The sequence below is a fragment of the Haliotis cracherodii genome, unplaced genomic scaffold, assembly GCF_022045235.1.
Source record: "Haliotis cracherodii isolate W230 unplaced genomic scaffold, xgHalCrac1.p SCAF_5, whole genome shotgun sequence".
In the NCBI taxonomy this organism is placed as follows: domain Eukaryota; kingdom Metazoa; phylum Mollusca; class Gastropoda; order Lepetellida; family Haliotidae; genus Haliotis; species Haliotis cracherodii.
This window is the reverse complement of record NW_027266308.1, coordinates 9,356,570-9,373,703: the sequence shown is the minus strand read 5'-3', so window position 1 is coordinate 9,373,703 and position 17,134 is coordinate 9,356,570. Positions and strand designations below refer to the sequence as shown.

Sequence of the window (17,134 nt, the reverse complement as noted above, 5' to 3'; positions counted from 1 at the left end):
AATCTTGTACATCAGGTATATAACATGTTGTTTATGTGTCTTTGAAGATTGTTTTGTACTGTATTTGCGAGGCTCGACTTCGGACAGATCGAAAATTTAGCGAATTACAGAGTCAACCCAATGGTAAGTGCTTCAGTAGTTGATAGTGTATATTATCAGCTCCTGTAGCAGTATCATGAGCTTGTCCAAAAGCTGTATGAAGTTCATGGATCGAAAATATTCCATCATAATCTTCCCCATTATCTGATTTAAAATTTATAGTTTTCTTTTCCTTCTGTTTTTGAATTTTTTGGAATTGAGGGACATAATTTGAGGAAGAAGAATGTTTGCTAACGTTTCACCTAGTTTATTTTCATATCCGATTTATTAGTTAATAGGTCATCCCCATTCTTAAGATGGTGGATGCTACATTTAGAACCCTTACCTTTAATTTTCTTTATCATGTTCCATACCTTGGACATGGGCGTTCGTGAATTTATTTTGGAAACATAATGTGGCCAAGATTGGCGTTTATTTTGTTAAAACGTACGCCTGGCTTTAGCATTTAAGATTTTATATTTATTCAAATTATGGACAATGGGACTGCGACGGAAATAGTGCTCAGCCTTTTTCCGTGCCTTCCTAGCCTGTTTGCAGTCAGTGTTAAACCATGGTTTACGGATGTGTGGATTTGTAGAGGACTTAGGAATACATTCATCAACGATTTTGTTTTATTCATCAGAAAATAATTGTACAGGGTCAGGAGCGTCAAGAAACAGATCAGGTTTTAATTTATTGGATGCAAGCATTTCAAATAAAGGCCAGTTAGCCTTAGTAAAGTTCCATCTTGTTGAAGGAGGAACATCTGAAGGTAAGACAGGTTTTAAAATGGTTGGGAAATGATCACTGTCACAGAGGTCTTCGTGGACGGACCATTCAAATTTGTTTAATCAGAGAGAGTGAGTGATAAATCAAGAGCAGAGTAGGTACCTGTACCGGGATGTAGATATGTGTTTGAACCCTCATTATGGATACACAAGTCCTTGTTCGAAATGAAATCTTCCAAAAGTTTACCCTTGTTATTTGTCTGAACATTACCCCAGAGTGGATTGTGCCCATTTAAATCACCCATAATAATACAGGGCTTGGGGAGTTGATCATAAAGAGCTTGAAGTTCAGATTGTCGAAGGGAAGATGGTGGAATATAGAGCGAAGACAAAGTAAAAACTATCTGTAAGGTTACACTGACGGCAACAGCTTGGAGAGGAGTAGCAAGATGAATGGGGCTGTGGATAACCTTGTGTTTCTTGAATATTGAAGAACCTCCAGTGGCTTTTGCAACTGGAGGTGAAAAGACATTGTAAGAGGTGTAACCTCTTATATCGAATTTATCAGTGTCTTTGTGATATGTTTCTTGTAGACATATCGCCGATGGTTTTAAATCCTGAATTAAAAGTTGTAAATCATTATAATTATTCTTAAGTCCTCAACAGTTCCATTGTATTAAATGTGATGATTGAGTCACGGTGGCTCAATGGGTGAACTCTCACGTGAACGTGAGGAAGAGTGCGTGAGTGAGTGAGTGAGATGGGTTTAACGCCGCTTTTAACAGTATTCAAGTCATATCGCGGCGTGTCAGCTTAATGTTGGGGGGAAAACCCGAAGTGATGCAGGCCTCAGACGCGTACCACTTCGGTGAAACCCACGAGCACGGGTATGTTGTTGACAAACCTAGAAACATAATCGGGGCGAACCGGGATTCGAACCCACAATCATAGGTTTCTGGCTTGCCCAAGGGACGCAACTCTGCACAGCGAATCGCGGCGCCTTAGAGGACTGGGCCACCCATGCCCCCGAACGTGAGGAAGAAGAACTCCTACTGCCACTGTCTGACGATGGAGTCACCTCCATGTCTAAAGCACTGAAGGAGTTGTGGAGAGATACTTCTGAAGGAGACGGGGTACTGGATATCTGATTTCTATTTAACTTTTTTCTTTGTTTTTGTGATAATTTTCGGTCCGGAACAACCGGTTCTTCAGGAGGAGCCTGAGACGAAGTCTGAGTCTCTGCCTGAACACTATCGGGTGGTGATGCAGATTGACTGTCAGATATATCGATGTTAGTGATAGACGCAGTTTTAACTGGTTGAACAGAAGTGACCCATGTCAAGTCGGTTTGACACTGAACAGATGAAGTGTTTTTAACAGGCTTTGCCACAGGAGGAGAGGAATTTAGAGTTGAAGGCGATCTTGACTGATTGACAAGCTTCCTAGCATCTGCAAAAGATATGTTTTTTTCACATTTTATTTTCAGAATTTGTGTTTCCGTTTGATACACAGGGCAGGATTTGGAAGAGGCCATGTATTGTCCTTCACAGTTGATACACTTTAGATCAACACTACAGTCTGTACTGTCATGGTTGCCACCACAACGATTACAAACGATAGAGCGTGTACAAGTTTTCGAACCATGTCCAAACTCTTGACACTTATAGCATTGGAGTGGATTGGGGACATACACCTCCACTCCGATGTTGACATAACCACCTTTTAATTGAGTTCGGAAAGGTGAACAGATATGTGTTCGTGTTAACGATATTTGATTTTTCATCCTTTCGGGTGAAACGTTTGACTGACTGAACTCCTTGATTTTGAAGCTCTGAAACAATTTCAGCTTCTGGCATATCCGATAGTGAACGTGTCCTGTCACGGACAATGCCACAGCAAGAGTTCAGAGTCTGGTGTGCAGAAACAACAACCTTCATATTAGCAAACTGGGTGATTGATAATAAATTGATAGATTCCTGCTTTCGCACACATTCCACCAAAAGAGATCCACTGCGCAAACGCGTCACATGTTCTACATCCCCGCAATAGCCATGAACAGCTTTAGATATAGCGAAAGGGTTCAATTTGATTAGTATGTGATCTGCAGCTTCGATCACAAGGAATCGAGCCCAGGAATCTACGTGTGTATCAGTCTCAGACGAACTTGTATCTAAATGCCTTCGTTTAGAACCAGAATGATTTTGAGCCATGGTGAAAGAAAATAATTCAGCAACCCTGCTCCCCACCCACCATGGGGTATCAACAGGGGCAGTGTGAAATTGGATCGGATCTCCAGGATGCAAACACCAGGGATACAGGGCTGTTATGCGCCAGTGGATATGACACAAATAGCAATATTTGTATACCAAATTAAATGCCAGGCTGGTTCTGCCAATGACAATAAAATGGATATATATTGAATTTGGAGGTCAACAACACCAGATTGGCAGATGAGCCACCGCCTTCTGGTATTGGACTCGAGGCAAAACATTTTATCATAACAATTTCATAAACAACATTCAATTACAGCAATCAAATAATGCAGAAGAGTTTCAACATGCATGTTTCCCAGACACAGGGCATGGCGTGACCAGCCGATTGATAGAATCGGGCCCATTCTACCACCCGTCTAGGTGAAGTAAGGGTCAAAGTGAATTGTTGGGCAAAAGGAACACTGTTCCTGGCTCCAGTGCCCTCAACCACCAGAATCCCTTCCTCCACCGACACAGGGGCGCAACCCACGGCAAACAGGTTGCCCAATTTGCTCGCCTTTTACAACAAGCAATGGGGTGCTGAGGACACATTCTACCCCGGGCCCACACGGGGGAAGAGCGATTAGCGTTACCCAGCACTCACCACGGGGAGGTTGCTCTCCACGAGTGCCATGATGGCATGCAACAACCAAGTCAGTGAGCCTGACCACCCGATCCCGTTAGTCGCCTCTTACGACAAGCATAGTCGCCTTTTACGGCAAGCATGGGTTGGTGAAGACCTATTCTACCCCGGATCTTCACGGGTAATCAAATCAAACGCGGCCTAATTAAATACAGGTTAGAGAATATAGGAGGCAGGCGGTGTTCAGTTGTCATCGTATTTGAAAGTGGACTTACTCTGATATGGCACGGGTGTGTGAGTGAGTGAATTAGGTTTAACGCCGTTTAAAACAGAATTCTTCTTATATCACAGCGTATCAGTTTAATATGAGAGGAAAGCCCGAAGTGATGCAGGTTTCAGACGTTTACCACTTCGGTGAAACCCACGACCACGGATATGGTGCTGACAAACCTAGAAACATAATCGGGGTGAAACGGGATTCGAACCCACAATCATAGGTTTCTGGCGTGCCTAAGGGACGAAGGTCTGCACAGCGAATCGCGGCGACTGGGCCACATGTACCTCCTTCTGAGTCACGGCGAATGGCATTTACTATTTCCTTGTAAGCACATCGTGAATAATTAATCATCCTTCCACTGCTCAACCGGATCCATGCTTGTTTTCAAACACTGATTTTGAACGCATCGCCCGAACACAGTATCAACTGTCTATTGACGAGAGGACGGAGCAAGGTAAGTCTGAATGTTATTCAGGAGCGCTGGTTTATCAATCTGAGAGAAACGTGGACTATTCCATAAACTAAACTAAGGCACGTCCATCAACTTTCTGTCGCAAAATATTGATCGGTATTTTTAACAGAGAAGCCGGAACGAGGAAGTAGTTTATTTTTCAATAAGTGGAGATATATCTATATGACGTCATTTTGTGCACATGCCTAACTTATCTGTCACCAATATTACATTGCTGTTAGTTTATTCCAAATGGTTTTAGGCTGCGAACATCACTGGCCATGTAGGAATGTAATTCAAGTGTGACAGTGCGTGGGAAGGGTTCATGTGCACCAGATCATCGTCTTTTGTTACACCCAAGTCAAGAGAGGACAAAACACTATTGAAAACGAGGGGTGCGTTTTGTGAACGAGTTAACATACATGGGCAAAATGCAGCTAGATGTAGTTGGTAGTCGTGTTATGTTTTGAACACCTGACTAGAAAAATGAATCATATATAACTGCTCCGTATATTTCATTAGGCTAGGCAACAAATACATCCCGTCATTACAAATAGGACACGCTTGTTGGTCAGCAATAATAATGAGCTCAGAGGTCACATGACAATGATGATCCAAAACGTATTAGTTTCCTGATGATAACTTGAACACATTTGAAAACGAGATCAACGTTATAAACATGAGACGTCAATATTTGTGATGTATGAATGAAATGTGATAAATGCAATTCAAATGAAAGACGTTGACACAAATGAACATAAGTGTATAACTTAGATGAATAATGCTTATGACAGTACGAAGGGTAATGATATGAATGCAATGCAATTGAAAAAAATAGATATTAAAAACCTCCCAATAATTTGATAATTTGTTTCTGCTTTTCAACGTGTCCACAAATGGACTGCCTCATCTTATTTGAGAGGTTGGTCAGTTTTTTAAGTTTAGGCAGAATGAGAAGTCACCGTGGATAGTACGTTTGCCCGGAGAGCGGAAGGTCCGGGGTTCGATCCCTCGGGTGCGTCATACCAGAAGATGGTACTTGTTGTTACCCTGCCTGGCGCTCTGCATTAAGGGGCTAAAACAAGGACGTCGGCTCGGAGTCAGTATACTGTGTCTGAGTGGGATATTCATGTTAAACTGCGGCATGGTATCTCAGTGAGCACACACACACACACTCTCTCTCTCTCACACACACACGCTCTCTCACACATACACACACTCTCTCACACACGTGTATGGTGAGTGAGTGAGTTGGGTTTAACGCCGCTTTTAACAGTATTCCAATTATATCACGGCGTGTTAGCTTAATGTGGGAGGAAAGCCCGAAGTGATGCAGGTCTCAGACGTTTACCACTTCGGTAAAACCCACGAGCACGGGTAAGGTGCTGACAAACCTAGAAACATAATCTAAGTGAACCGGGATCCGCACCCACAATCATAGGATTCTGGCGTGGCCAAGGGACGCAACTCTGCACAGCGAATCCCCACATGTGTACGGTACTATCCGGGGGAACTACATGTATTCTTAAAGAGGGATATGTTCTGAAAAGTATATTTGTAACCTGTACCTCACCATAAGAACATCATAAATGTTCCACAAACAAACAAAACACAAATTACATTAACGAGCATGCAATTGTCTTTACAGATTCACCTCCAGACTTAGTTCTTCACAATGAAAGGTGCTATTCAAAAGATTCAGCTGACTATAGCACATAAATGTTTTCTTCTCAATGTTTTCCTTAATTTTCAAGTTCACGTCCGTGTAGATTGGTTGTCTTGTTGTTTCAGCATCACAGAACACATTTCTCTCTCCACTGCGTGGGGCGGTCGGGTAGCCCAGTGGATAAAGCGTTCGCTCGTCACGCCGAAGACCCGGGTTCGATTCCGGACATGGGTAAATGAGTGAAGCCCATTTCTGGTGTTCCCCGCCGTTATATTGCTGGAATATTGCTAAAAGCGGCGTTAAACCATACTCACTCACTCACTCTCCACTGCGTGAACATCTTGTGTTGGAATAACGATGATTGTTTTTCCATGTCTGGGAAATGTCCACTGAAGAGAGCATATGTTGAATACCCATAGGAACCTGCTACGTTATGCATTTCAAAAACTAATATTCCGAAAATAAAAGTCTAGGTCTGACGTAATGAATCTGACGTAATGAATGAATACTGAATATCTGAATACTGCAGCCATCCAAGCTAGGGCTCCCGGCAGTGTCTTGTTTAGTAATTCAAGACTGAGTTCAAATTATTTCATGATTGAGCCTTATGATTATCTCACCTAATAATTTAGTAATCCAATATGGTTCATGTCTCTCAAGAAGATGTGTAAGGTGAGGTGAATTGGGGTTTAACGTCGCGTCCAAGTGAATGAGTGAGTGAGTGGGTATGGTTTTACGCCGCTTTTAGCAATATTCCAGCAATATCACGGCGCGGAACACCAGAAATGGGCTTCACACATTGTACCCATGTCGGGAATGGAATCCGGGTTTTCGGCGTGACGAGCGAACGCTTTAACCACCCAAGATTATTGCACTTTAGTAGCGACGTGCGTGTGTGTGTGCGCGCGCGCTCGTTATTCCAGACTGATGCCGATTTTCGTGCTAGCCCACTGAGATACCATGCCGCAGTTTAACATGAATACCCCACTCAGACACAGTATAGTGACTCCGAGGCGACCAGTCCTTGTCATAGCAACTTAATGCTGAGCGCCAGACAAGACAACAACAAGTACCATCTTTAAACGTCTTTTGGTATGACGCGGTCGGGGATTGAACCCCGGACCTTCCGCTCAGAAGATGTCTAATTGTAAAAAAAAAGTGTTTAATCCTTGTCCGATAACTTCCACGTGTTTTGATACCTAAATATGTTTGTATCCTAAACTGTTTAGAATGCAAACGTCTTAGATTATCAAAGAATATCATACAACATTCAGATAATGAAGAACATCTAATATCTAAGTGTGTTTGGGTTGGGTGATGTTATCAAATAAGAATATGTGATTGATCACTTAAAGAATTAAATGGTATCACACAACGATCGACATTTCTCTTCTGACTTGTGCTTGATTTCATTGCACTGTGATCACATCCCCCAAGTCTCTGCGTGAGTTTGATATAACGATTGTTACAACATCGGAATCTGCTGTAGACGTACGTTCAAAACATTTTGAGATCTTTGGATGTTGTGATCTTTGGATGCTGTGATCCTGGCGCGTGTTATATAAAGCATCTGATCCTTTTTATGACATGTACACAAATCCCAAGTGCCTGTTTTATACGTTAACACATTTTTAATGTCATCGTCTCCCAATTGCATGGATCGAAACTCATGATGTCAGTCACTGGATTGTCTGGTCCAGACTCGATTATTTACAGACGTCCGTAATATAGCTGAAATATTGCTGAGTGCGGCGTTAAACAACAAATAAACAAAACAAAATAACACATTTTTACAGTGTATAAATGTGGTAATATCCTATTTCATTGTACGAAATCTTATTGGCATATTTAGTATTGCAAAACGTATTTTACAGTGTGTTTGTTTATTTGATTATATTAGGTAAAGATACATTCCCCTGTGTTCTTATTAAACTGAAAACATGTTATTTTCATGTAGACTGACTCAAGATTGAAATTTTATTAATCTATCCTTACTAAAAAATATATCATCAGTTACATTTACAAAGATGTTTCAGAACATTTAGGGGAAAAGTCACGCACAAACGTTATACCCCAAAATAATTTAAATGAACAGCGCACGCGTTTTTGTGCATGAATAACATTTTGGACAGTATTGTTGTATTTAGCTTAAAAACTGTTTATAAAAAAAACATGTCAGATATGAGTTACATGACTCCTTCTGAGATGTGTGAACATTACGGAAAATGGTGTTCGTAGATACAGAAAAAGAGGGTCTACAATGGCTAACGATGTTGAGCCAAATTGTCCATTTGGGAGTCAATGGGATTCAAAACATTTTCCATATCCAATAGAAATATCTGCATAAACAGAGTCGATTGTACGATTCCGACTATATCATAAGCATGTGTATATGAATCACTATAAAATAGTAATGATACCAGGTGTTCGCGAAAATGTGAGCGTATCCTGCTACACTGGTGGCATCCGTCACAAACACATGCAAAGGCAAGTCAATTCTTCACCTAAACAAAAACACGGGAACATATGGTACAAGGTTACTCTTAATTGTTTGTGTTTAACAAATATATATTCTGCCTCTTCTTGGTGCATCTTTACTAATGCGCTTCGACAAACTACATGTATGAATAATTATACATGACAAAACAGATGTGTTTGGGCCTGATTCATACTTGCTGATGCGATACAAATAAACCCTGGTCAAAACACATTTGTTTTGTCTATATGTGTATCCATGTCACACACACCAAGAGCATATACACTGTACTTGCATATCAACAACATTACATGGATGTTATTGAGCAGTTTGTGAGAGTTTAAATCTTTAAATTGTATGCTTATTCAGCAATATTGAATCTATTTACGTACATTCTAATAATATTGAAAAATAGAGTCAACATTCCTTTCTATGGATATCATGGAATGGAGATATAGAGGCATTTGTCTTCAAGGGTGTGTCGTTGATTAAAGTCTGATTTTCAAATGATTTCACCTGGAGGGAGCTTTTTAAAACATTCTCTCAGTTTCTTTACATAAAGACGAATACTACTATGACAAGGGAGCTTGGATTTTGAAACAGCATGTCGCAGAAATAAGTCTTTCCCTGTAAGAGCCACATTCGCTCTGAACAGTTATGCTCTAAGACGCGTCAGAATCCTATAATCATTGGTCGAAACATGTGGGTTTTGTTTCTTGTTGCATTTTTTTATTGTGTGTGTATGTGTGTGTAGGCGGGGAGAGATGAAGGCTATTTTAAACTTGAATAAATATAAATAGTGGAAAACTAACAATTTACTTGTACTTACAAAATACTTTCCGAAGTTAAGATAATAGGTACGTGTGGTCCATTGGCATATGCCATATGTTGTAATTGCATGTTGTAATTGACGCCAACAGTGTCAATTACGTATAGGGGAATGTCCGAGTAACTCTCCATTCCTTAAAAATAATGGAGCAGAGGCCCCGCAGCGGCCGAGGCCCATTATTTTTAAGGAATGGAGAGTTACGAGGATATTCCCCTACTTAAAACTCATCCCTACTTTTACACTTTGACAAAATATTCTGTAGTTGAAAATATTTGAAAAATAAACCAGAACTCTTTGTTGTCTGTATTTATACTGCGTGAGTCGACCTTGCGTGATGCACGAGGAATGCGTTCTTTGCCGCTGTTGCACGTGCGCCAAGCACATTGTTAACACATGCTGATGGGTAAAATTGGAAATATAGAGCCCCGAACAAGCGATATTTATGTTACCTTATTTGTTTTTTCTCGTCAAAGGTTTATCTAACTATCTATAAATATGAACATTGTTGTGGCTAACGTGCTCTAACACAAAATATATACATATTATTTTGAGTTTTTAAGCCTTATGCAAAATTGTGAAAATATTTAATAGTTAATTTCACATCATGCCGTCATGTACCGCAGTAGCTGAGGTTGACAATTACACATATTCAAATCTAACGATGCGGTTCGAACCCCGCTGGTGACACATGTTTTCGGAAAAAAATGAAAATATTCACTTGTAAATAAATGTAAAAAAATAGTTCCGTCTGTTTCAAGTGGAAATTAATTCAAATGTTGCTTTAAGATAATGTACAGTTGACAAGCAACTCTCCATTCCTGAAACATAATGGAGCGTTCAAACAATGGAATGACGTCACAGATGTGTTTTAATTTGTGTTTCAGATGGCCGCCGCTAGAAAGCTGGAGAGGCTGAATGAAAACCTCTTGTCCTGTTCCATATGTACAGAGGGATACAAAGACCCCTGTACTCTGACCTGTGGCCACACCTTCTGTAAGGGCTGCCTGGGGGAATTCCTGGAGACCAGACAAGACGCCATCACAGCCAAGTCCATCCTGTGTCCCTACTGTCGTCAGATGACGCGAGCTCCCAGGCCTGACAGACCAGTGGAGGAGTGGGTGAAACAGATCAAGCCCAGTTTCCTCATACAGGGACTTCTGGACACCCTGGCATGTGAGGAAAATCTTGATGATGGTACGTGCTGACAAATAGAAAGAAACCAATATCACAACCTTTTTGGATTTAACTATTATTGCCTGATTAAATTATATACATGTAACTCGATAAAAGAATGCATTCAGTGCAACGTATGTCAGTGGTAACAGAAAGTATGTTATGACCGCTCCTGTAAATAAAAACGACAAAGCCCTTTCCATTTTCACAAGAAATCTCTGCCAAAAGCAGAGTCGATTGTATGATTCCGACTATATCAGCATGTGTTGATGAGTCATTACCAAATAGGGTTGATACAAGGTGTTCTTAAAAGGTGAGCGTATCCTGCCCCAAAGGTGGCACGCGTCCCATGTCACATGTCAAGGCAAGTCAACTGTTCACCTGAATGCATGGTAAGATAGGGAATTGCAAACGATATAATTTTTATCACTGATGCGTCAAATACCATAAAACGTTTTGAAAGTTTTGCTGAGGCTTTGAATGATGGAACCTTGATCAAAAACTTCTGAACAATGAGCCTCATGATGCTCTTTGGAATCTTTGGAGGAAGAGCATCCTCGATTGTACCTCAAAAGTTGAGAATTTTAGCACCAAAGACTGAAGGTGCAGAATACTGCTCAATATAAAGGGAAGGTTGACTATTGAAAAGTTGAAGTCATCCCTCTTGTTATATACTCATACAGAAGAGAATTGACTATTTGATGGTTATTGAACGATATCAGATCATCGATATACCTGAAGCTTAAGTTTGACTTCTTGGCCAAATAATATTGTTTTGACTTTGTCGATCCGAGCTGAAATTCAGATTCAATTGCATAAAGAAACAGATCAACAACAAGGGGAGCCTACTTTTGCCCAAATGTCTTCCCCCATATTCCAGCAATTCAATATTGTTTTCACAGTAAACTTCAAATGACATTTGCTTTCTTTAGTGACAGCACTTGACTAAGATGCTTTCCTGAAGTAAAGTTTAAAAGACTATCGATTTGTCAATGTCGAGTGAAAGACAGGATGATTTGTTAGAAGCTGTATCTTTGTATATGAATTGATTCGTACACTTAAGTTCTGTGGTAGTGATTAGCATAGATCTGAAGCCCAACTACGTGTGTATGGAAAACAACATCTGTATTGAATACATGTGTATTAAGATTACATTTGAAACGCAAACACAAGAAGCATTTGTGAATCAACTTTCTCAAAACAGCTCTGCCTGTTTGTCATGCTGAATAAGGTTTTCCTTTGTCATATTTAGGTACTGACAACTGTTGCTGCTTCTGCCAGAAACTTGGAGACAAAAACCCAGCTATCTCTTGCTGTCAAGACTGTGATGTCCCACTCTGTGAGAGATGTGTGAAGATGCACATGGCTGTTCCTGCTACGTCGAATCACACGATCGCTGATCTTGGTGGAGCAGTGAAGATCACAGGGAAAGAAAGACCAATTTGCAAGGATCACAACGAAGTCGTGGATGTCTGCTGTAGAGACTGCAATAAAGCAATTTGCCAAAAGTGTTGTACTATATATCACAGGAAATGCGATTCTGTGGTCACTCTTGAGTCCTTGATGTCTGAAATGGAAAGTGTTCTGGAACAGAATAAGAAACTGATCACACAAAGGTTTGACGAGAGCAACAAATACCTTCTACAACACAGATCACAGATTGATGATATCAGCCACAACAAAGACACAGTAGAGTCACAGATCAGACAGGCCTCACAGAAAGCCATGGACGTGATTAAACAGAAGGAGAAACAGCTGCTGGAGGAGCTGCATGAGATGACAGAGAAGCAGTCTGGACAACTGAGGGGTTGGATAAAGTCAGGGGAAATAGACATGCAGGTGTATCAACAATACATAGAGTACATCACCCAGGTGTTGAAGTCTGGGAGTGAGACTGACATGTTTGACATTTACCAGATGTGTCAGTCAGGGGCAATCAATGAGGCAACAGGCAGGGACGTCGATTTCACAGACAGAATAAGTGATTCACAACCAGTCTTCGTCAGTGAAATAGATGTGAAGAAATTTGACAAGGATGTGCGACTTGGTAGAATAAAGCACAATACATTTGACGTTATTGAAGGGCCATTTTGTAACATACAGGATGACTCTTTTAACATCAAGTCAACAGTGTTACACCAAACATTCGATATCAGGGTTGAGGGCGACAAGAAGAAGCCCGATCCAGCTGATGTCGCAGTCGTGGTCGTTGATGGCGTAGAGGCACTGGTCGTTTCTGACTATAATAATAACTGTCTGAAGTCCCTCTACACAAAGAATAACCAATCCCTGTACAGTAAACTAGATCTTGCAAGCGAACCACTCACTGTGACGCGGTTGAGTGACAACCAGATAGTTGTATCTTTCTGGTCACGCAATGAAATTGTAACTGTACGGGTGACCCCTGACCTTGTACTAGAGTCACGCGTACCAACACAGAAGACGTACAGATGTCTGACAGCCTTGAGCCCTTCATCATTAGCAGCAGGCTGTTGGCATCCTCCCTGTGTTGACATCCTGGATGTATCGGGGAGGGTGTTGAAGTCAATCAGTGCACTCAGTACTGGGGATAACCTGATAAGCAGACCCAGGTTCCTCTGTAGTACAAACGAGGGCAACATCCTGGTGTCAGATGGTGGTTGTGTCTACTGTATAACCCCAGAAGGAGATGTTGTCTTTATCTACAACCCTAAAGGAGACAGAAGACTGAGAGGACCACAAGGTATGACAACTACCAGCACAGGACACATCTTTGTGGCAGACAACTGGGCAGACAAGGTGGTACTACTGACAGCAGCAGGGGGGTTTGTCAGAGACCTGCTGACATCACAGGATGGAATTGAGAAACCATTCGGTTTGTTTCTCTGTGGACAGAAATTGTATGTAGCGCAACAAAACGAAACTGTTAAAGTTTATACGTCTCAGTGAATCCTCTGTTACATTTAATTCACTTTACGTGGATCACATTAAAGGTTCGTTTCCACGAAACTTACTTTAAATGTGAATATGTGCTTGTATTTGTGTTGTGTGGCAAATAACATCTCGTCTATTCAGAAAAAATAGTACACTTCAAAAGAACTATTAGTTGACGTGTTAGATGAACCTGATTAAACTCCTCCTTGTTCATTATGATTGATTGTGTGCATAGATACGGGACTAGCATAGACACCTGTACATGCAGAACTCATATGCTTGTAGTGACCGCCTCCGTGGTCTAGTGGTAGAGCGTTCGCCCGGCGAGCGGAAGGTCCGTATTTCTTAACAAAATACATTGAAGATGGTACTTGTTGTTACCCTTTCTGGCGCTCGGCATTAAGGGGCTAAAACAAGGACTTGTCGGCTCGGAGTCAGTATACTGTATCTGAGTGGGGTATTCAATAATTTTCCATTTATGAATGAGTGAGCGAGTGAGTTGGGTTTAACGCCTCTTTTAACAGTTTTCCAGTTATATCCGGGCGTGTCAACTTAATGTGGAAGTAAAGCCTGAAGTGATGCAGGTTTCAAACGTTTATCACTTCGGTGAAATCCACGACCACGGGTATGGTGCTTACAAACCTAGAAACAATGGGGTTGAACCGGGATTCGAACCCAAAATCATCATAGGTTTCTGGTGCGCCCAAGGGACGAAAGTCGTCTACACAGCGAGTGGGGGCGCCTAAAATGACTGGTCCACCCGTGCCCCCTTTTCATTTATGAGTTTCAGACAAAGTGCAAAGCGTCACAATGCTGTAGCCCAAACTCGGTTTTATGGGACATGACACCACGGCCACGTGCATACCCAACACGAACTTGGTGACATATGCGCGTGCAGATCACGTTGTTAAAATGAAGGGGATTTAATATGATGTGGGATAGGCAAACGTGGTCTCACAAATACATGACATAAATTTGGGTTTGCTTCAATTTTTACCATAATGATAAAATGAATACATTCCATACGCATATCAGTGGTAACAGAAGGTATGCGACCCGTGAACTTCCGGGATAGAATAGGTCTTCAGCAACCCATGCTTGCCGTAAAAAGACGACTATGCTTTTTGTAAGAAGCGACTAACGGGATCGGGTGGTCAGACTCGCTGACTTGGTTGGGGCATGTCATCGTATCCCAATTGCGTAGATCGATGTTTATGATGTCAATCACTAGATTGTCTGGTCCAAACTCGATTATTTACAGACCGCCATCATATAGCTGGAATATTGCTGAGTGCGGCGTTAAACAACAAACAAACAAACAGAAAGTATGTTATTGCCGCTTCATCTAGCTGATACTTTACGCTCAATTTTAACAGCGGTTCAGTTCCAGTCATAAGCGTGGGGGTCGAGTAGCCTCGTGTTTAAAGCGTTCGCTCGTCACGCCGAAATCCAAGATTCGATTCCTGACATGGGTACAATGTGTCCCCCGCCGTGATATTGCTGGAATATTGCTAAAAACGACGTAAAACCATACTTACTCACTCACCCAGTATTCTCTTTTCCTTGTGTTGGCATAGCGTAAATCTCAATACATTGATTGTAAACCTCAGGGGTAAGTAGGTGACGTGAAATTGGGTTTAACGTCGTGTCCAAGATTATTGCACTTACATAGCGACGTGTGTGTGTGGCTGCTTGTACTAGTCCGGACTGATGCCGATTTATAGTGCTAGCTCACCGAGATACCATGCCACAGTTTAACATGAATACCCGATTCGGACACAGTATGCTGACTCGGAGCCGACCAGTCCTTGTTTTAGCCCCTTAATGCCGAGCGCCAGACAGGGTAATAATTAGTACCATCTTTTAACGTCTTTTGGTATGACGCGGCCGGGGATCGAACCCCGAGCCTTCCGCTCTTCGGGCGGACGCTCTACCACTAGACCACGGAGGCGGTCCGGGGGTAAGGAAGACAGAATGCAGAGCATATAATTCCACGGAGTGTTTCATGTAGCAAAGAAACAAACAAAATAGGACGACAGAAAATATCCCAATGCAGATGTGAGCTGAACCGGTGCTTGGCTATGGTCGCACGTGGAAAACACATGTTCTCGTCGCGTTAACGATGTGAGGTATTGGACAACTTCGCCCAAACGCAACAGTCCCCAACAGTCGTGCGTGCCTACGCATGGAGTCACAGACTGTGACATGAGATCCGATTCCCTTTGTAACCAGTCTCGTTGTTGTGTGTGTCAAGTAAACGTCACTGTATTCGGACCACTGTGTTGCATGTCATGTGGACCTGAAAACCTTACAACGAGCTGGCTGCTATTTATTTCATTTGAGAGTGAATGAGCGATTTTGTTGAATTTAACGCCTCGTTCAACATTTTGTTTTGTCTAACGTCGCACTCAGCAATATTCCAGCTATGTGACGGCGGTCTGTAAATAATCGAGTCTGGACCAGACAATCTAGTGATTGACATCATGAGCATCGATCCACGCAACTGGGATAGGATGACATGCCCCAACCAAGTGAGCGAGCCTGACCACCCGATTCCGTTCGTCGGCTCTTACGACAAGCATAGTCGCCTTTTACGGCAAGCGTGGGTTGGTGAAGACCTTTTTTACCCCGGATCTTCACAGGTCTCAACAGTTTTTCAGTATATTACCACACAGCAGCTTAATGTGAGAAGGAAACCAATGTTTACCACGTGGTGAAACAAGTACGGGTATGGTGCTGACAAAACAAGATTCTTAATCACGGAGAATCTGGGATTCGAACCCAAGATCATAGTATCCTGGCGATCTTAAGGGACGTAATGTTGTGCAGCAACTTTTGGGGACTCTGGGTCAAGCGTGCTCCAATGACACTGAGAAGGACATTTATATTTTTAAAACCATTCCCATGTGAATGCAACTTTTGAAAAAACACCAAAAATATTTTTAATTTTCCCAATAATTATTTGGAACATTTTTAAAGCATGGCTTCAAAAACATTTTTTTTCACTTTGCTGAACTGATTGCGAGTATAGAACTGACCTCTATAATATATTTAGATGCAATTTTACACATCGGTGTATTATAATATACAAAAAAAAAAAACACCCACGTAAATAAAAGCGACAAAACCCTTTCCATATTCATAAGAAATATCCGCTTAAAGCAAAGTCGAATGTCGATATGACAACGCGCACCTGGTGTTCGTGAAAAGGTGAGCGAATCCTGCCCCACCAGTGACACTCAACACAAACACATGCAAAAGCTAGGCCGTTGTTTACCCGTGAAACGCACGTGAACATATGGTACAAGTCAAAATAAGGAATTGTATCGGACAACATTTTTTGTCATTGACGCGTCAAATTGGAAATGTCCACCACATGTCCACTATAACACCTTAAAAGCTTTACTGACGCCTTGAATGTTGTTATGATCGTATGACACTCTTTCAAATCTTCCTCAAAGAGCATGCTCGATTGAAGCTCAAAAGTTGTAAAACGTAGACACCATAGGCTAGATGGCTGGTCTGTTGCTCGACGTAACGGGAAAGTTGGCTTTTAGAAAGTTGAAGTCATCCATCTTGTCATACAGTCTTGTGGATAGTGTTCATGTCATTCTGAATCTTTAATAATAGATCTAAACATGACAGCTTGGGCGGTGTTACTGCTCTCCTTTGGTTCTAGTTCATTTCGGCACATTAGTTGAAGGGAAT

The 17,134-nt window shown here is 41.7% G+C and overlaps 1 protein-coding gene across 1 annotated transcript; it reads left to right on the top strand.

Annotated features, from left to right (window-relative positions):
• Positions 1–4,352: 4,352 nt before the first annotated feature.
• Positions 4,353–13,536, top strand: LOC139443149 (E3 ubiquitin-protein ligase TRIM56-like). Its single transcript, XM_071224103.1, has 3 exons — positions 4,353–4,372; positions 10,225–10,534; positions 11,766–13,536. Exons 2-3 carry the CDS (start codon positions 10,225–10,227, stop codon positions 13,439–13,441), a joined length of 1,986 nt encoding a protein of 661 aa, XP_071080204.1. The 5' UTR covers positions 4,353–4,372; the 3' UTR covers positions 13,442–13,536.
• The last annotated feature ends 3,598 nt before the right edge of the window (positions 13,537–17,134 follow it).